The following is a 21116-nucleotide window of genomic DNA, read 5'->3' on the forward strand; positions in this document are numbered from 1 at the left end:
AATGCATTGCCACGAGAGACCAAAATACACAACAATGTATTGTTGGATGGGAATGCAACTCGTTTTATGTAAGTCATTCTCCTTTACAAGATAACCAATATTAATCATAATACATGAATTAGTTGATGATGAGAAGCTCGTAGAATTGTATATTATACAAACTAATAGAAAAGCAAATGGCTCATCTCCGTCAAGGATCTTTTTTGGTGTTACAAGCATTTACACTAAACACAAGGCTTTACACCAATACTTTGCGGAAAAATTCAGGCGTAATTGTGCAGGAAGCCCTTTGTTGAACTACAAGATTGCGAAATTGTGTTCTGATGACTCTCGCTCAACTGATGATCAACAAAAGCAAAGAATATTGGGATCCTTGAAAAAAAATTCCGATAATAAAGCCTACTGGCACGCCATACCAGCAGAGGCAGTGTCCAAAAGTCTTCTAGCTTTTGGTTGGTCACTTGGGATTTGCCCGAATTTTCAATGAGAAAATCCACAACAGAGACTATAGCAAAATCAATTAATAAGTATAAAATTTCAAACACAAACCTTTCCATATAGGTTCGCCTTGGTAGGCAAAGCTCCAGATGCCAACAACAGTCTTATAACATCAGCATGTTCACCTCTTGTTGCATGATGAAGAGGCTACAGAAGATTTTTCAAAAAAATGACCACAAACATTTTTGAAAATCAAGCCCCGTTACAACATTTGATACACAGTTCCCATTTGAAAGCAAGAATTCATTTTACCATCTAATCATCTATCTAAACTCCCACGTAAAACACAATAAAGATGGGATTCGAGTAATACTCACAGTATCACCTTCGGCATCAGCTGTTTCTAGCATTCTTTTTACACGCTCAGCATCATTAGCACTGTTGCTCAAAAGTAGAACCACTTCGATGTATCCTACATCAATCATTTAGGAAAAAATAAAAAAATTGCATAGAAAGATAATTCACACATCGTAATAGTTACAAAGTTTTTATAGCCTACCCATCATACAAAGGAATTGCTCCATCTTCATCCTTAGCCTCCAAATTTGCTCATCTCTCCAAAAGTAACTACATTCGAAGAATTATTCTCAGCTCAAAGTATTACTCAACAAAATGAAAACAGAATCACATACTAAGCAGGCGACTGACCTGGACACAAAAAAGATTACCATATAGACAGGCCAGATGGAAAGCTATGTCTCCATCCTTCACTGCGTCATCGATGCTACCTACTAAGTTATCTGTATACAAATCAGAAAGAAGGGGATTGGGGAATGCATCGGTAGAAATTAGATAACACCCAGATATCAAAATGGAGCAATTAAATACCCCAAGAAAACAAATTTAATAAATCATGAATATTAGTACAATGAAATAAATAAAATGGGCAGGTATTTAAACGCATAAAAATCAAACGGCCCTTACGATAAACATTTTGCTTTTAGTCTTTCGTTACGATTTTTATATTAAATATTTGAAATTTAGAATAGAGGGGAAGTACATAGAAGAGTAGAAGAATGATGGTCGGATAGATGTAGAAGAAATGTATCAAAAAATGATGGGAAAAGTGAAAATTCAAAATGTGTTGGGTATCCCACATTGGTGGCAGAAAGAAAAAAATAATGAGTTTAAATATGATTACCCCATTCTAACTAATATTAAGGTCTTTTGTAATAAAACTCCATTCTTTATTTAACAAATTTATTTATTTATTCTTTTAAGTTGCCCACCACCATCATTGTGGTCAACCTATTCCGAATAGGAGCAACCCACTCTATGACAACCCTTAGAGCAGTTCCACCATGGTGTTTAGCCCGGTGGATAGGTGATGGAATAGTGCTAGATAGCCTGGCCTTGATGCTCCAGCGTGTGCCAGCCCGAGAGCCCGAATGCAACCTGACGCACGGCTGACGTAGCCTAGACATCAGCCACTTTTTTTATCTTTTTTTGTCAGGTCTCAAACTCTTCCAACATCGCATTGATCTCATCCACTATCCCCATCCTCTCCACCTACTGATAGGAGCATATTTAGGCGACTTAGTTGGCTTGTTTTCGTACATTTATGTTGTTAGTTCATAGTTATTTTAGTAGTTTAAGCTATTTTCGTGTGTTGTTAGGTTCATATGGCTAAGGAAGTAAAAAGGTGCATTTTGGAGCAAAATTGGGCTTGGAATGGATAGCGTATGCTTGGAGCAAAAGAAATGGACGAAATTGAAGACTTAAAGATGTTAGGATTCCTAATCAAAGTAGGATTCCTAATCAAAGAAGGATTCCCAATCAAAGTAGGATTCCTAATCAAAGAAGGATTCCTAATCAAAGTAAGAAAGTTAAGCTAAGGTTTCCTATTTTGGTTTAACCTTTCCTAATCCTAAATATCCCCAAGTTCCAGCAACTTAGAAGGTATCTTATGCATTTTAGGACACAAAACAAAGATTCCTTGCACTATCCTAGTCTATGCCGCACCTTTCTTACCCTTCTCTTCCAAAATATGCCATATATCTTCTTTCCCCTTTTATTCTAGTCAATGCCGCAACTTTCCTTCCTTTTTTCCATTAGGATTCTGATTTGTTACCCTTTTTCCTTGAGGATTTGGAGCTAAAAACCTTCCCAAATTAATTACTTATTGCCTTAACCTCTCTCCCTCTATATATACATAATTTGCTGCACATATTGGAGACTCTAGACAGCCATACACATCCATTCTAATTATTCCTCATTCTCTCCATTCATTCAGCCATCATCCACCCTCTACCACCATCCAACCTATCCATCCAACCTATCCATCCATCACCATAATTCATACCCAAACACCCTTGTGTCGTAACAAAGAAGGAGAAAGAAGAGAGGAGAAGCCTTGGACGTTTTGGTCATTCAACCTTGGATTGTTGGAGCGTTTCTAGGTGTATTCAATCTTTGTTTTCAATGTTTAATTTATATTCTCTTTGTTTTGTTGTAAACATGAGGAGCTAAACTTGTTTTAGCTAGGGGAGACTTTGAAACCATGATTATATTTGCAATATGAATTGATTAATTTCAGTTGTGATTTCATAAATTGTGAATGCAATTTACTTAACCGTTTGATGGATAACTTATTCTTGTTTGTTGATTAAGGGTGCACACTTAATTTGCATGCTTGAATTTGGTGCTAGAATATAAGGGAGTTTCACATAATCATTACAAACTTATATTCACAAGTAGTTAAGGTTGTTTTCACAATCATGTTAAGTAAATTCCTAGCATGAGTATCATGATGTCATAGTTACAAGTGCTTTGTCAATACTTATGATGTTCATAGAACGTAATGATCTTTGATTGTATCTCTATTATGATGTCATGTAGCGAACTTTTGAAGAATGCTTTGGGTTATCGTATGATGTCATCTAATCCAATAACTAAAGGAAAATTTGAGGGTTAATTAGTGATGTCACGGTTAATCTGGGGTGTTGAGGTTCATGGTTTATCGAAAAAGCAACTGGAAATCAATTTGTGTTCAAATGTGTCATGTGTGGAAGAGAATCCTCTAGCTATCTAATCATCCATCGTTTTTCCCAAATTCGTCCAAATCCTATTTAAATCTTTTAGTTACTTGTTTTTATCTTAAATTCGTTAAAACCAAAACCCCCCTTTGTTTTAAGTGTCAATTAGGTTAGAATTTGAGCTATTGTGTGTTTTTAAGTGTTTTGAGTCAAAACTAATTCAATTTTCGTCCAAAGTAAGTCCTAGAGTCTAGTTTGAGTCTTTTGAGTTTGTTTTGAGTCATATAAGTTTAGTTAAGAGTCTTTGAGTTTGTTTAAGTGTTTTTAAGCATCTTTTTGTATCTTTGAGTCAGTTTTCATTAGATTAGCAATCCTTCCTAATCCCCGGCCTAGAACGATCCCTACTTATATCTATACTACAATTGTCAAAAAGAGGGTTTAATTTGTGTGCTATCTTTTATCACACCACCTACAGCGGTGGTCACGGCGGAGGAGGATAAGGAGCTGATGGAGGATTCGGAGCATGCGATTCCGGTCTCTGCGATGTGAGAGACGAAGACTGCGCAGCAGAGGACATGGCGGTGGAGGAGAAGAAGGGGAGGAAGGATAGGTAGCAGAGTAATGGTTGGCGAGTAGGAAGAGGGAGAGGGAGATGAGGGCAATGGTCGTAATTTTGAGGCAAGTTAGAGTCTTTAGCATGTCGATGGTGGTGGCCGCGACAGCCGTCATGATCAGATTTGATTTTCTCGAGAATGCGAAGTAAACAACTGGAAAAATTTGAAGGGAAAATAGAGGATGGGTGTTAATGGAAATTAAGTAATTTAATTAATTAAAAATTAAATGGAAAATTAAATAATCGTGGAGTAGACTTTGCAAAATTACAAATCTTATCCGAAATTACAAATAAAATTATTTTGTATTATTTTATAAATAAAAAAATAGTAATATTTTATTGTTAATCGTCAGGGCTATTCAGTGTAGGGGTGGAGATGCAAAAGGCGATTACTGTTCATTAAGGGCAGTTACTGTTCACTGGGTGGATAACATAGTGGATAGCCTTAGGGGGCCTCCACCACGCTGGAACTGCTCTTAGGAAAGATCGAGTTAGATTTGTCCCGAATCATCAGTCCCTTGTCTTAGGTCAGACTTTTTTGTTTTTTATTTGAACAAACAATATTATCTACACTAAAATAGAGAGAGGTGAGTATAGCTTTAAAATGAGCTAACAATGATATAGTTTAGGCGAGAATTGAACTTAACACCTCTTACTTACAAATAAAGAGGAATACCACTATCAATATTCACTCTCCAATTTTGGGTTGGTTTTCAGATTGTTGCTTGAAAATTTTTATTTTTTTATATTGCACTACAAGGTATTGAAATTATATAAATTTATGTCTTTGGTCTGATCAACTAGTTGATCTTTTATTAAAAGAAAAACTAATGAAAATGAGTAAATTGAATAGTATCAGAATTGACTTTTTAGTGTAAAAATGTAATTTTTTGTTAAAGCGAACAATACCGATAACTTTTCATTAAAGTTCCATTTATTAAATTGATGGTATAATAAGCATGAGACCTGTATATAAGCTGACATATAAGCCATATTCATGCCACATAGACAAAGAAAAAACCTCAACACTTTGATGGAGGATTAGACATTCAAATAGACTAAGGGCTGGTTTGGTATTGCTGTGCTTTGAAAAAAAAAAACTGTTTCTGCTGTGCTGTGAGAATAAGCTCATTTTTGTTGGTTCACATTTTCATTTTTTTTTTCACCCAAAAATATGAAAATAAGCTGTTTTTAAATGTTTACCAAACACCTTTTCGAGCTCAGCTTTTTTTGATATCCACTTTTTATAAAAGCACATCAGTACCAAATCAGTACTAAATGTCTAAATTGATACAAATTCAAAATCACATGTGCAATGTGAAAAAATTAAGATATCATGGCTCATATTGAAGAACACATCAAACCTCGAGAATGTAAAATGTAGTTTGCCCTAAATGCTTCCCATCCACATTCATGATCTATTATCTGATCTCAGTGGGGAGATGATGGCCACCGACGATGTTGAGAAGTGTCGTCGGCGCTTGGGTTGGATTTTGGGTTCTAATATTTTGTTATTATTTGGTAAATTTGAGAGTATGCTGGAGAAGTTTACTAGTTAATCTTGAGGTACAAAAAGTTGAATTAAAACAAAATTTACTTAATTTTTTTTTTTAGTCAAAATTTACTTAATAATTAATATAGTCATAATTAACATAGCTGAGAAGTTTTATTAGTTGAGTGTTTGGTATTTAAGCGGGTACTTATGTATCATAAAATAAGAGAAGAAATACCGAAAAAAATATATATATATATATATATATTTTTTTTTTTACTTTTTTATACCATGTGAAACACCCGTGAATACCAAGTAACTTGAATATCAAGTGGCTGGCCTCCGAGTTTCAGAATATTAGTTGGAACTTGGAATCATATTTTCAGAGAGACGAATTTTGTAGCTGATGCTTTAGCCCATGTGGGCCTTACTTTAAAAAATCCTTGCTTATGGGATTATTGCCTTGCTAGTTTTAGCTGCGGAAGCTTTTAGATTTTGATCATTTGGATTATTGTTGTACTAGAGGCTTTCAGCTTTAATAATTTTTCTTTGCAGATTAAAAAAGAAAAAACCGAGTACCCAAAAAAATCTCTCTCTATAATGGCGGTGAGCGAAATCCGAAGGAAAACTAGCTAGATAAACCTTGTGACTAGCAAGCATCTATCTTTCAACCAAGGTTTGAGAAAGCCTAGGTATGAACTCTTTTGTCCACGTCAAGCGTGAACTGATGTTTCAACACAAGCAAAGGCTTGTGTCAAACGTGAGTCAAAACACTATTAAATTAACATGAAAACGCATCTCGTGCATAAGTTACAAACATGTACATCAAGTTAATTGAAACCTTTTGAACTAGTTCTAGAGTACTTTTTATCCATTCAAGTCCCACAAACAAGAAATGCATTTTGCATGCCACACAACCACATGGTTATGCCTAATTACCTAGTATGCGATGTACCAATGGTATATTAAAAAATATTCTGGCTCGCTAAAGAGTTGTTTGATAATCATTTCATTTTTAGGTTTTGTTTTCACTCCTTTCAAAAATGAATAGCTTTTTGTAACTACTTTTAGTTTTAAAAATATGAAATTTAAAAACAAAAAACTGAAAACTACTTTGTTGAGTTTTCATAAATTAGCATTCAGCTTACAGCTTTCATTTTTTTTTTATAATTAAAAAATGAAAACGGTTATCAAATAAGATTTCGGTTTTTACTTTTTAGTTTTCAAAAAAGTAAAAAATAAAAGCAAAATGGTTAATTATCAAACGGCTTCTAAATATATGTAGTATTATGATATATCTTTTTCGTAGCAGTTACATATTAGTGTTCAAATTTGATCGTTCATTTTTAAGGGGGATTCAATGCTCTATTGCATTGTAGGAAAAAAAAAAAAAAGAAGAAATATACGATGTAAGACTTGAATGTATTACATATATACATACATATATATATATATATATATATATATCGCTAATCATTTTTAAAGATACATCACATTTGCAAATAAATCTCACCTCTTAAAAATGTGTTGTGTATACACATACAAATAACTTTAAGGGTGTTCTATCCACAAACCCCTTTTTACTTCTCACACACTTCTTGTTAATTTCTGTTATTTGATTAAAAGTATGTATGGATACCATACCTCATAACTTTGTCGTTATGATTCGAAAGTACAGTTTAAACTTTTCAACTATTGTAACCGTTGCATGCTTACCAATTAATTGCGTTTCAGTGATACTGTTTACAAATAAATGAGTAATACTAGGGAGACTAAATTGTAGACCAGATTTTGTAAATTAAATGACATGAAAGTTGATGATTGAATTATTACTTAAGTATTGATTAACGTGTTTATTTCCCATTAGTGACATATCATTCAATTTACAAATTTAGTTTTCTTAGCATTACTCATAAATATACGAGTAATGTTATTCATACCATATTTTTATACCACTTTAGGTAGCATTTGATGTGGACAGACATATAATTTGAAACATTTGCAAAACCCAAGGAAATGAAGGAAAAGACTCCTTATATACCACAATCATCATTTAATTAACTAGTTTTTCTTAATTATTAGTTTATTAAATATTGTACTAAATTTAAAATTTTGATTAATTCAAATGATGTGGTTATCCACATCAAATGCCACCTAATATAGTATGAAAATATGGTACAAAAACATGATATGAATAGTATTTCTCTAAATATACTTGCATCATGCTCGATAGTTTTAATTGGATAGAGTAACAAACGGCCACGGAAGGGGATTTTCTTATATATTACCATTATTGCCGCCATGAACGGCCATGGAGATGATAGCTCTCCCCTGGGTCCAATAATCAACGACATCTGTGCGTTTCTCAGTGACATTTCGCAAACAAAGCTCCACTATGTCAGACGGGAGGAAAACCAGGTGGCTCACAGGCTTGCTCGCACTGGAGTTGGAAGTTTTCAGGAGTTAACATGGCTGACGGAACCTCCAGACTTAATTTTGGATGCTTTATTTGAAGATGCATCAAGTTAATTTTTATTTGCGATGTGAGGATAGTAAAAATTTGTTTATTTGTGCGAGATGCTCTTTTTCCTTTCGACCGGATTGAAAGTCATGGCAAGGTTTTTATCGAGATCCATGTTAGCACACTATCCACACTTTGTACGAATTCCCCTTTTGTCAATGAATATTGTGCTTTCTATAAAAATAAATAAATAAATAACAAACGGAATAAAAGAGCACGCGTGTGGTATACCACTTTCTTATATAAATGCATGGAAAATGCAAAGGTAGATCGATCCATAAAAGATGGGCGGTTAGCTTAGAGCTACTGGCTTTGCTTGCCATCCGTTTAAACTTTTATTTGCATTTTGTCAGTTATATGAAACAGACAGACAGAGACAAATGCTTTTAGTTTTCTTGTAAACCAAACAAGCGAACCTAATCCCTACTTTCGGTTCAGGTTTTGGTGGTGCCAAACTCATTCCAATTGCCATGCCTTATACCCTTCTTAAAACTCTAAGGTGCTCTGAAGTGTAGAATACGCCGGAGTATATATTCAGTACAAAAACAACGTAGCCAAAAATTTAATACACAAGTCAGTTAATTCCCCAAAAGAATTGATCAATTTCAACTATATGATTAAATTTTGGGCATGTATAAAGAATCAACAATGAATATTGAATAAGTAACAAATAATGTTGACTATTAATTGGGCCACATTGATTTTGGGGGTTTCTAGTTAGCTAGCTGTGTTTTAGTAATGGCAACCCACCAAAGGACAGGCAGAGAAGATGATGACTTGTTCCTTCTTGGGGCCAAAGGGAAACTTATTGGTTTCCTGCAGGCGCTCTTCTTCTGGCGCAGGAAGATTAAGATCCAACTGCAAAACATTTCGTGGTCTCTTTGATCCCGATTGAGACTGAGGAGGACTACTCATGGTTGCTACTGCTGTTGTTGCAGCTGTGTTTATGAATGTTCTATGCCTCCTCATATGACCCCCTAAAGCTTGACCAGATATGAACTCCGCGCCACACACCGAACACTCATGAACCTTATTGGCTTTGTTGTTGTTGTTGTTATAACAAGGACTAGTAGCACTGCTCAATGCCCTGAAAGCCGTATTCGAAATTTGTAATGACAACATGGTGCTTGTGTTGTTAAACCGATCAAATTCCTCCGCTTCTTCCACAAACGACAACGCTTTCTTATTTTCTTGCGTTGTGCTGTTAATATTAACCTGCTTACCAGGTTTCTTGTGACTGGCTCTATGTCCACCAAGCGCTTGAAATGATGGGAAGCACCGGTCACATGTCTTGCACTGATACAAACATAACCCCGTCGAAGCTGCAGCTGAAGCCGCCTTATTGTTGTTAACCAAACTAGGGTTTTGGGGTTTGGGGATGGAATTGCCTTGCGCCAAAAGAATCAAACAGTTCGCCATGTCCTCCTCTTCCTCCGTACTGATCTCTGTGAATTGATCAGCTGAGCTGGCTGGTGAGGCTGTAGGACCAACAACATCAGTACTATCTCTTGGTCTGGGACCTACAAGGCCTTCATGTTGAAGATGATCATGATCATAGCCTACACTTGATGAGCTTGAAGCTGTTGTAGCTATGGCAGAAAGCGGGGAAGCCAAACGTTGCCGTTTTGTGCGTTTTCCCTTGATGATCATCATCTGAGCCTGATCCTTATAACCCAAAACAGCTTCATCCTGATCTTGGTGATCTGCAGCTTCCATCATCATCATCATCGATCTCGATCTGTTGCAGCACCACACCAGCAACCCTACCAATAAAAACGTTTCGAAAATTTGAAACCAGAGAGAGAGAGAGAGAGAGATGGATGGAATTGAAGAAGCAACGTTAAGAAAGTGGGGAGGGTGCAATTATAGTGGTGAGATAGAGCGAGTTTTAAGTAGTAGAGGAGTCTAAAAAAAAGTCGCCCAGGTGATGAATAGTATAGTAACCTTGAGTTTTTGTGCCAAGGTTGGCGCTTTTAATTTCCAACCTTCGAAGTTATATATAGAAATATATAAAACAAGGCATATATATATATATATATATATATAAATGTATTTGTGTATGTGAGTGATCGAATATATCTATCTTTGAAGCATTTATACAGAAACAATACAGGTGTGTATTGACGGAGGGAGAGAGAGAGAGAGAGAGAGAGAGAGATTAGCTAGATGCAATGTAAGTGTGAGGAAGCGAGGCAACGAGTGAGATTCGGTTGGCTTTGAAGCAAACCCATTACTTTTTTCAAACGATTCCTGTCTGGAGAGGAAGAAAATTGGTTTGCAAGCCTGTGACTGCCACAGAATTTGTGCTTCTCCTCCCACCCTTTTTTTACTCTTTTTTGGTAAATTTGCTTTTCTTGCTTGTGTGTGTTTGTTAAATTATCGCCTGTTTGAACTATTTTTGGGTTTTTACAGTGTAGTTTAACAAATCTGACACACTGACTATTTGTACCATATTTATCGACCACCTTACTGACTATATTATAGGTGAGACAGATAACGATGAGCAATGCTGTATTACTTCCTCTTAACTAATTAACTAATTTAATAACTTATTACCCAAATGTTTGAAATTTGGTGGTTGGAGATCTTTGTGACTTTGTGAGGATGGGATTTTGATAAGTTTTAACTATTAATAGATTGGAAATTCATGACTGACTTAATCAAACTGGCTTAAATAATTCATGATGCAGTTGACCCACCCACTTCATATTATACACTAATCTCACTTCTTGGATGGACAATAACCCAAGAATCACGCTGGGCCTATGCTATGATCCAATTATTCGATTGACATTTCATGCTCCCTCGAATCATTAGGGCAGCTGCACCAAAAATAATTAGGGTAATAAAATAAATAATTAACACTTTCTTAGTACAACTTAGCAGCAGAATTACATGAAGGCTTATAATTTTACGAGGCAATCAAAGTGCAAGCATTGCTCTGCTAAATTTCTATCTCTGGGGACACAGTTAGATTTACTACCACCATGTACCCGCATTCTGACCGAGTATCGAACATATCTCAGTCTCCATACATCATCTTACAAAGCACACAAAAAAAAAAATTAGAAATATCCAACTAATTTTTAAGATTTGGGAAGAAAAAAAATGTAAAAGTTATAGCTATCAGCTAATCTGGTTCATGAGATTTAATTAGTTAACCCTAGTGGCACTGGAATGAAGAGAGCAAATGGTACCTAGATTGTAAGTCAGCGTTGTCTAATTAGATAATTATCTTATTAGATGAGCTGCTAATTATTGATGACTTGTATATTATGAATTAATGTGACATAAAAAAAAACAACAAGATGACTGGTGCATGCATATTCTATGTCCAATGATTGACAATAACAGCAAGAGTACAAGTACAACCAATGCCAAATATTAGAGAGAATGCTAATATTAATATATTCTGGAAAAAGGAATGTTGGAAAGAATAACTTTTAAGTTTTTCCTTCCAATACATAACTATCATCCCATTATTTATTAATTAACAATTAACACCTCTCCGTTCCTTCCTTCGACAAACTGTAATCTCTCAAGTTAGTAAACACCATAATCTCGTTTTAATTTTTTATACTGTACTTATTACGAACTTTCATATACGTCGGTTATGTATAACAACTAGTGAGACCATACCATACATATATATTTATAGTATATTATATATTTAAGAAAAAGAGTTTATATATTTTGGGTCATAGTTATGGGTGATTACGTGTCACTTTGTTACTTGACAAAGCCAAGATATATACCAAAAAAAAAAAAAAATTTTAAATACTTTGGACGGTGACCAAAAGTAGAGGGTAGAGTATTGTGGAGTAGAGGGTAGAGAGAGGAATGGGTGTGTAGGGAGAGATTCTTGGCGTAAGGAATTGTAGGGTGAGGAGGGGCTGTGTTGTGAGGGGCACGTAAATGCCAAGGCCAGCATCAGCTGTAGTTAGTGACACAAAGTAAAGCATCAAATTCAATTATTTTTTATTATTTTTTAGGGATTGGTGATACTTAACATGGGGTTTGCTTCATTAATTTTCCTTTGCCCTACTCTTTTCTTGTATGCATGATCATGTCCAACACACACACATATAAATATTATATACTAGGCATTTTCGTGTCCTTAAGATTAATATAACTACTCACTTTGGTTCCTGGATTTAAAAGCGATAGATATGGTCTCTGAATTTATCTATCGTCACAAACTTATATTCACAAGTAGTTAAGGTTGCTTTCACAATCATGTTAAGTAAATTCCTAGCATGAGTATCATGATGTCATAGTTACAAGTGCTTTGTCAATACTTATGATTTCCATTGAACGTAATGATCTTTGAGTGTATTTCTATTATGATGTCATGTAGGGAACTTTTGAAGAATGCTTTGGGTTGTCGTATGATGTCATCCAATCCAATAACTTAAGGGAATTCTGAGGGTTAATTAGTGATGTCACGGTTAATCTGGGGTGTTGAGGTTCATGGTTTATCGGAAAAGCAACTGGAAATCAATTTATGTTTGAATGTATCATGTGTGGAGAAGTATCCCTTGGCTATTTAATCATCCATTGGTTTTTCCCAAATTCGTCAAAATCTGTTTGAAGTCTTTAATTTACTTGTTTTTCTCTTAAATTCGTCCAAAACCAAATCCCCTTTACTTACTTGTTTCAAATCTGTCCAAAAGTGTGTTTTTGAGTCTTTTGAGTCAAAACCAATTGTATTTTCGTCCAAATTAAGTCCTAGAGTCTAAATTGAGTCTTTTTGATTGTTTTGAGTTGTTTTGAGTCTTTTAAGTTTGTTTTGGGTCATATAAGTTTAGTTAAGAGTCTTTGAGTTTGTTTAAGTGTTTTTAAGCATATTTTTGTATCTTTGAGTCAGTTTTCATTAGATCCATTAAAAATTTCTGTTAAATAAGGATAAAATGACAATAATACTCTCAATTTTGTCAAATCATTTTGACTCATTGTTTATTAATTAAGGTTATTTTTGTCATTTTGGTCTTTATTTAACAGAGATTTTCATGAAAGGACCAAAATGATAAACAATGGACAAACTCAGTGACCATTTCTATCGATTGCAAATCTCAAGGATCAAGTGTAAAGTTATGCTAATCTTAAGGATCATTTTGTGGCTAAAATGCCTTTTATATACTACTACTTCTCATCCACTTCTTATCCTCAAAAGCTTTTGTGCATCTAAAATATTAGAGTATTTGTTAGAACTAAAATAGAGAGAGAGAGAGTGGGGAGGAGAAATCAAAGTAAATAAAGCTTGTGAGAATGACTTTAATTCAATGCCATTTCACATAAATATCAAAGCTTAAAGCAAAGCCCATTGTAAATAAATTGCTTAAAATAAATAAAACTTAAAGATAACGACTATTATTATGGGAAGGGCTACAGTGTTGCACAATTCATATTATAATAATGTATAGTATATAGTATAGGATGTGCTATTATACTGCACCAATCATATTAATACCAAAATTAATGATAATAAGGAAAAATTAAATATTAAGTTACTATACTTCCTCTCTCCTTTCTAACGTGGTCATGTACAAAACCATAATATCTGTAAGATCCTATTAGTTGCTCAGGAAGTAGCAGTAATGGTTCCATCAAGTTTTGGAGTCAAGAGTAGAGATTGAGAATTATGGGATGACCAAACCGTTGGATCTGACCCAAAATTTTATTTCGGATTTTATCCGTTGTATTGGGTACGGATGAAAGGATAATGAACAACTTCAATGAAGGAAGCATTTCCATCCAAGATAAGGAAATTGGACTTTAAAAACTGCTAAGATGGTTAACAGTTTTTCCGTAGGTTAGTATTGCAAAGATCTGCAATGATTTTACTGTTGGATCTTTATGAGATTTTAACATATTATGGGAGAGAATATATGAAACAACTTTTATGAAGGAAAAGTTTCTATTTGAGTACTAGAGGTTGGAGTTTCAAAGTTCGTAACACGACTGTTGAATTTTCTGCGATTTCAAGTCTGTATTTCTTTTTTGCTTCTACCAATAATAATATATTGTCATACAACAAGATATATACTTCCTTTAAGAAAATTAGTCGTACTGAGGTATGAGTAGGGATGGGCAACTGGTATGGCGGGCGGGTAACCGAGGTTATTTACCCATAACCGTTTATGTTCATACCCACATAACCATTTACCCATTGGTTAAATGCATAAACCGTTATACCCATACCCATAACCATTTATAATCGGTTAATCATATCCATAACCGTGTACCATTTACCCATTTAACCATAACCATACCCGTTACCCGGTTATCCTTTTTTTTACCCATTTACCCCTTTTTCACCTGTCTATATGCTTTTTTTTAACAACTTGAAAATTACAAAAGAAAATTTTGTCATAATTTTCGTTTTCTGACAATTAAATAAGTTTGCTTATCTGGGTGCAATGAGGGAGTACATCCGTTCTAGTCAATGTGGCTACGCTCATGCCAGCATGCAGTAACGTATGTTAAACATTGACAAACGCACAAATTATGAAAATTCTCACTTGAAATACTTAAACTTTACTGACTCAAATGTAATTAAATTAAGGAGGAAACAAGCGATTGATCAAAGCAAGTTGATGATATTCATGGGGTTTGCACGTTTCAGGCAGGGAATCAAAACGCATCGCATCAAGCAATAATCAATAACTAAACGCGACATAGACAAACCCGTGTTCACCTGAGCTCTGATCAGCTATGTTGGTCCACTCGGAATCCCTGCTGAAGACCTCTGCTCTGCTTGTTGTTGAGATAGAGAGTGAGCTCTAGAGAGGGGAGAGGGTATCGAGGAGGGAGAGATGAGCGGGGGATGGGGCGTTTGAGACTCTGAGTTTGGTGGAGAGATTGAAAATTTAGGGTTTTTAATTTTTTTTTTTTTAATTTTACATATATTAAATTAAATGGGTAAATGGATACCCGTTATAACTGCGGGTAATACCCATAACCAATGGATACCTGTTATAATCGCGGGTAATACCCATAACCGCCCATTTAAATTTCATGGATAAACGGTTATCCCCATAATTGTTTGTTCGTCTAAATGGTTACCCATAATTGTAACAGTGAACATTAAATGGGTGGGTAACCGCGGTTACCCAAACCCATGGGTATTTTGCCCATTCCTAGTTATGAGGATAAAATGAAAGAATTTTCTTATTTTTGATATTCCAATCAATAGAGGTGAGAGGTAGGTAGTGCTTTACGAGCTTCATGGCGTGCTTTTCATTGACACAAAAGTTTATTGTGCTGACAACGTGGTGTGAAATAGACGATCCATGTAGTGGTAAATAAAGTAAATAAGAAGCAATATTAATGAGGTTCGCAAATGTGCCTATATCCTCGGAACAACATCAGTAGTTTTTTTCGTCATTTCAAATACTAAGAGTACAAATATAACTCTCCCTATTATTATATCTTCTCTCTAGCCTTAGCATAGCCGTCTTGCTCTCACATATAGATATGATAATTGATGGTATTTACAAATAAGCTCTACCCACGTATTTATAGTAAATAGTGTCGAGTACAAATGACTTCTGCTAAAGCAAATTATACACCCATACATAAATATTTACATCAGTGTTTTGACATGAAATGAATACAGTATCACTATACTCGGCCATTCACATTTCCATCCACATTTGTAAATGCAATTACATTTTTAAATCAAAGAGTTGCAATAATTACGTTGGTTAGATTTAGATCGGCAAATGCTGCCGTGTCGCCTCGTCATCAGTTTCGTCATGCCACATGAAAAATATCAAAAAACTGATAAAACGCACCTCATTTTCTTATCGGACGCTTTCCTCAACAGCTTCGCTTTCACTTGAAAGCTCTGCAAACCGCAAGGGGTAGGCCTTCTCCTTTGGGCCTTCCTCTTCCCTCGCCATTTTTACACCTTCAAGCTTCAGTTATCTCTTCTGGTTTACGTAGTTTTTAGTTAATCTAGGAGAATGGACGGCGGATTCGAGCCCCAGGTGTCCATTGACGACCACCATTCCCACCAGAAAGTCAACTCTCTCACCGATATGGAATCTGGGAATTTCGGGTATTTCTCCTTTTTCAAAAATTTTGAATTTTTGAGCTGAATTTTGTGATTAGTTGTTGTTGGTATTGATGTATTTTTTAAGGTGCGCGCATTACAGACGGAGGTGTAAGATCAGAGCACCATGCTGTGATGGGATATTCGATTGCAGGCATTCCCATAAAGAAGCTAAGGTCAGTTTTTATTTATTTTTCTTCCGGGTTTTTATTGATTTCGTGATCGTTGTGAAATTCAGCTTCTGATGATTTGGATGTTTTTGTTCTTGGAGCAGAACTCATTGGAGGTTGATCCTTTAGATCGCCATGATGTTCCTTGCCACGATGTGAAATGGGTTAGTTGCTTTTACTCCCTCTGATTAATCTTGTAAATGTGAGTTTGATATCAATTTGTTTGTACCATACTTGACCAATCCCGAAACTATTAAGCACCGGTCAACAGCATATCGTCAAGGACCCACAAGACTTTTCCTCAAACCAGGAGGCCAATCACAACATGACACATGTCGGTATCAGAGGCCAATCACAGCGCAACACGTGTTGATATCAGAGGCCAATCACAACACGACACGTGTCAATGTCAGAACAAAGCTAGAAACTCTCTTCTATAAAAGGGCATCATTCTCCCACAATAATTCCTAATGTCATTTGTACTAAACTATTCACTAGAACTCACTAAAAGAGAGCTTGAACCTATGTATTTGTGTAAACCCTTCACAACTAATGAGAACTCCTCTACTTCGTGGACGTAGCCAATCTGGGTGAACCACGTACATCTTGTGTTGTTTGCTTCCCTATCTCTATTCATTTACATACTTATCCACACTAATGACCAGAGCAATCTAGAGAAGGTCACAAACTTGACACTTTTTGTTGTACCAAAGTCCTCGCCGATTTTGTGCATCAACATTTGGCGCCGTCTGTGAGAATCGCACTTATTCCTACTGATAGGAGCATATTTATGCACCTTAGTTTAGCTTGTTATTGTGCATTTATAGTGTTTTTCCTTAGTAAAGTAGTCTTTTAAGCTAGTTTTATGTATTTTCAGGTTTTAAGGGCAAAGTATGCAAAAGGATGCATTTTGGAGCCTTTTGGAGCAAATTAGAGCTTGGAATGGACATCATATGCTTGGAGCCAAAAGGATGGACGAAATTGAAGATTTGAAGATGATGTTTCCTACTTGAACAAGGTTTCCTAGTTGAAGTAGGAAAGCCCCTAATGGAAACAGGTTTCCTAGTTGAATTAGGATTCCTAGAAGAATGAAGATTCCTACTCAAACAAGGTTTCCTACTTGAAGTAGGAAAGTCAAAATCCAAATGGTCTCAAGTGAAGCAACAAAGAAGTTTTCCAAGTCCAAGAAGGAAAAGGAGTCCAAGATGAAGAAGGAATGATGAAGACAAGGTTTCCTAATCCTAATAGGCAAAGTTTTCAAGTACAATGAGGAGTCCTTATCCATTTAGGACACCCTATCCTATTCTTGCCGTGGGTTTTATCCAATTCCCCTTAGTTTTAGGGCTTTTTAGAAGCCCTAAACATTATCCCTAAGCTTTGCCACACCCTTATCCCTTTTTCCCTACAAATTTGGTACTTAAAGCATGATTTTAGGAACCTTATCTTATCTCCTACAAAGGTGGCGCCCAAACCCTTCTAGAAATCTGATTTCCCTTGCCTTGCAAGGCATTCTAGAAACCTTATCACCTTATCCCATACCTGCCGCACCTAGGAAGCATTATCCCTCTCTATTCAAGTCCATATCTGATTACCCTAGGGTTTTAAGTGCCTATATATACTCATATTAACCCCTAGATCAGAACACCACCCCTTCACACAACATTCATTCATCCATTGAGAGAACCAACCTGTGCCGTGACCCTACTACTACCCATCCATCATTCCCCTACTTCCACACCTCCATCCCAACCTCCATACACCACCATCAACCCTTGCCGCACCACCCTACATACCTAAATCCATCCAAAAACCAGAAAATCATCCAAAAACCCACCATAGACCCTTTGCCGTGACTTAGCAAGGAAGAGGAGAAGGAAGACCAAGCCTTGGGCGTTTGTGCATTCAAGTTGGAGTGTTGGACGTTTCTAGGTGTAATCTATCTTTTATTTTCAATGTTTAAATCTATATTGCTTTGTTTTGTCATGAACATGAGAGGCTAAACTCGTTTTAGCCTAGGGATGCTTTGAAACCATGATTACATTTATAATATGAGTTGATTAAGTCCAGTTGTGATTTCATAAATTGTGAACGCAATTTACTTAACCGTTTGATGGATAACTTATTCTTGTATGTTTATTAGGGAGGCCTACTTAATTTGCATGCTTGAATTTGGTGCTAGAATATTAGGGTGTTTCACATAATCGTCACAAACTAATATTCACAAGTAGTTAAGGTTGTTATCACAATCATGTTAAGTAAATTCCTAGCATGAGTATCATGATGTCATAGTTACAAGTGCTTTGTCAATACTTATGATTTGCATTGAACGTAATGATCTTTGACCGTATCTCTATTATGATGTCATGTAGGGGACGTTTTGGAGAATGCTTTGGGTTGTCGTATGATGTCATCCAATCCACTAACTTAAGGGAAATCTGAGGGTTAATTAGTGATGTCACGGTTAATCTGGGGTGTTGAGATTCATGGTTTATCGAAAAAGCAACTGGAAATCAATTTATGTTAGGAAGTATCATGTGTGGAGAAGTATCCCTTGGCTATCCCATCATCCATTAGTTTTTCTTATTTTCGTCCAAAATCTATTTTAAAGTTTTAAGTTACTTGTTTTCCTTTAAAATTCGTCCAAAATCAAAACCCCTTTTCTTACTTGTTCCAAATCTGTCCAAAAGAGTCGTTTTGAGTCTCTAGAGTCAAAACCAAGTGTATTTTTGTCCAAACTAAGTCCTAGAGTCTAAATTGAGTCTTTTTGGTTGTTTTAAGTTGTTTTGAGTCTTTAAAGTTTGTTTTTGAGTCATACAAGTTAGTAAGAGTCTTGTGAGTTATTTAAAGTGTTTTAAAGCCTATTTTCACTTGTTTGAGTCAATTTTCATTAGATTAGCAATCCCTCCTAATCCCCGGCCTAGAACGATCCCTACTTATATCTATACTACAATTGTCAAAAAGAGGGTTTAATTTGTGTGCTATCTTTTATCACATCAAATTTTTGGCGCCGTTGCCGGGGATTAGCAATTTTGCTAATCCCCCGTTGTTTCTTTGTGTTTTCTTTTTGTTTTAGCTACTGACCTAGTTTCTTTTCTTGTTTGTAGGTACTAGTTTATGACTCGTAGTTCTCAACCTGTTAGTGCAAACATCTTGGATTTTGACGACGATTTTAAGCGCACTTTGAGGAAGAAGAAGAAGAACCCAGAATCTAGTACGGCTCCCAACCTTGAGGAGGAGGAAGAGCCAACGCCAAGGGAGGAAGAAGAACCCACGACACAAGAGGAAGAAACCATGGCAGTGGACAACCGTACAATCAAGGAGCTTTCCGCTTCGGGAATGGCCAATGCCGCACCCTTGTGCATCCAATACCCAAGGGCGGCTCAAGACAAGACCGACGAATTTGAATTGAAGTCAAGCTTGTTGCACCACATTCCAAAGTTCCATGGATTGTCCATGGAGGATCCCAACAAGCATTTGAAGGAGTTCGAGGTGGTGTGTTCGAGCATGACTCCAGTTAACGTTGATGGTAGCATTTTGAAGATGAAGGCTTTCCCGTTCTCACTTTTGGAGAAGGCCAAGGATTGGTTATACGAGTTAGCACCCGGAACTGTCACCTCTTGGGAGAGCATGAAGAGGGCGTTTCTTGAAAAGTTCTTTCCTACTTCGAGAGTCATTCTCTTGAGAAAGAAGATTAGCGGAATTCAACAAAGTCAAGGGGAGTCTTTTCCAACATACTATGAGCGCTTTAAAACCCTTGTTGCATCATGTCCTCAACATCAAATGAAGGAAGAGCTTCTAATTCAATACTTCTATGAAGGTCTTCTTCCCATTGAAAGACAAATGCTTGATGCTTCGGCGGGAGGAGCGTTGGTGGATAAAACCCCTATGGCAGCCAAGAACCTCATTGCAAACCGAGCTCTCAATGCACAACAATACGAAGGAATTGGGCAAAGGGACCCCCCACGGCAACAAGTGAATGAGGTAAGTTCTCAATCCGACCTTCAAACTCAATTAGCTAATCTTACTTCTCTTGTGTCTCAGATGGCCGAAGGAATGAAGACCCAAAGTCCAATTGTATGTGGCGTATGTTCTATTCAAGGTCATCCTTCGGACAAGTGCCCTCAATTGATTGAGAATGGTGGGTGGGAGAGTGCAAACGCCATTGGATTTCCAAGCCAAAATCAACCAAGAAATGATCCATATTCCAATACATACAATCCGGGTTGGAGAGACCATCCAAACTTCAAGTGGAGGGAGCCTCAACAACCTTACCAACAAGGAGGCTTTAGGCAGCAACCCCCGGGGTTTTACACCAAAACCCACGGCCAAGAACAAACCCAACCCCAATCCGCCCAATCACATCAAGGTACGTCTTTAGATAATGCTACAATTCTCAAGTTACTTACTAGTTTGTCTCAGGGGCAAGAAAATCAAACCAAAGTATTGCAAAACCAAGAAAAGGCAATGCAAAACCAAGACAAAAGGGTGGACCACTTAGAGAAGCAAATAGGGCAGATTGCGGAGTTTGTGGGACAATTCCGAGACCAAGGCAAGCTCCCAAGTTCAACCATTGTCAATCCAAAGGGAGGGTTCGAATCTGCCAAAGCAATTACTTTGAGGAGTGGAAAAGAAGTTGGCACTACATCCACACCATCCAAAACAAGTCGTAATGAAGACGAGACGTTGCAACATGAAGAGGAGACTGAAGGGAAGCCCACGGCAAGGACACCACTTCCATTGCCGCAAGCCCAAAAGGACCAAAACTCATCCAAGCCATCCCATTCGGCCACC

At 36.5% G+C, this 21116-nt stretch overlaps 1 protein-coding gene and 2 pseudogenes across 1 annotated transcript; 1 reads left to right on the forward strand and 2 right to left on the reverse strand.

Moving 5' to 3' along the window:
* Window positions 1-263: 263 nt before the first annotated feature.
* On the reverse strand, window positions 264-7932 carry LOC125472233 (annotated as a pseudogene).
* Window positions 7933-8636: 704 nt separating this feature from the next.
* On the reverse strand, window positions 8637-10099 carry LOC125472228 (zinc finger protein ZAT5-like). Its single transcript, XM_048573420.1, has one exon. It carries the CDS (start codon window positions 9825-9827, stop codon window positions 8832-8834), a length of 996 nt encoding a protein of 331 aa, XP_048429377.1. The 5' UTR covers window positions 9828-10099; the 3' UTR covers window positions 8637-8831.
* A 5618-nt stretch (window positions 10100-15717) lies between these two features.
* Window positions 15718-21116, forward strand: part of LOC103949368 — a 42737-nt pseudogene continuing 37338 nt past the window's right edge.

The sequence above is a fragment of a genome, unplaced genomic scaffold, assembly GCF_019419815.1.
Source record: "Pyrus x bretschneideri cultivar Hongxiangsu unplaced genomic scaffold, Pyrus_bretschneideri_v1 Contig68, whole genome shotgun sequence".
NCBI classification, from domain to species: domain Eukaryota; kingdom Viridiplantae; phylum Streptophyta; class Magnoliopsida; order Rosales; family Rosaceae; genus Pyrus; species Pyrus x bretschneideri.

Coding starts and splice junctions, on each gene's coding strand:
- LOC125472228 (XM_048573420.1), bottom strand. CDS start 9,827: ATGATGATGATGATGGAAGCTGCAGATCACCAAGATCAGGATGAAGCT.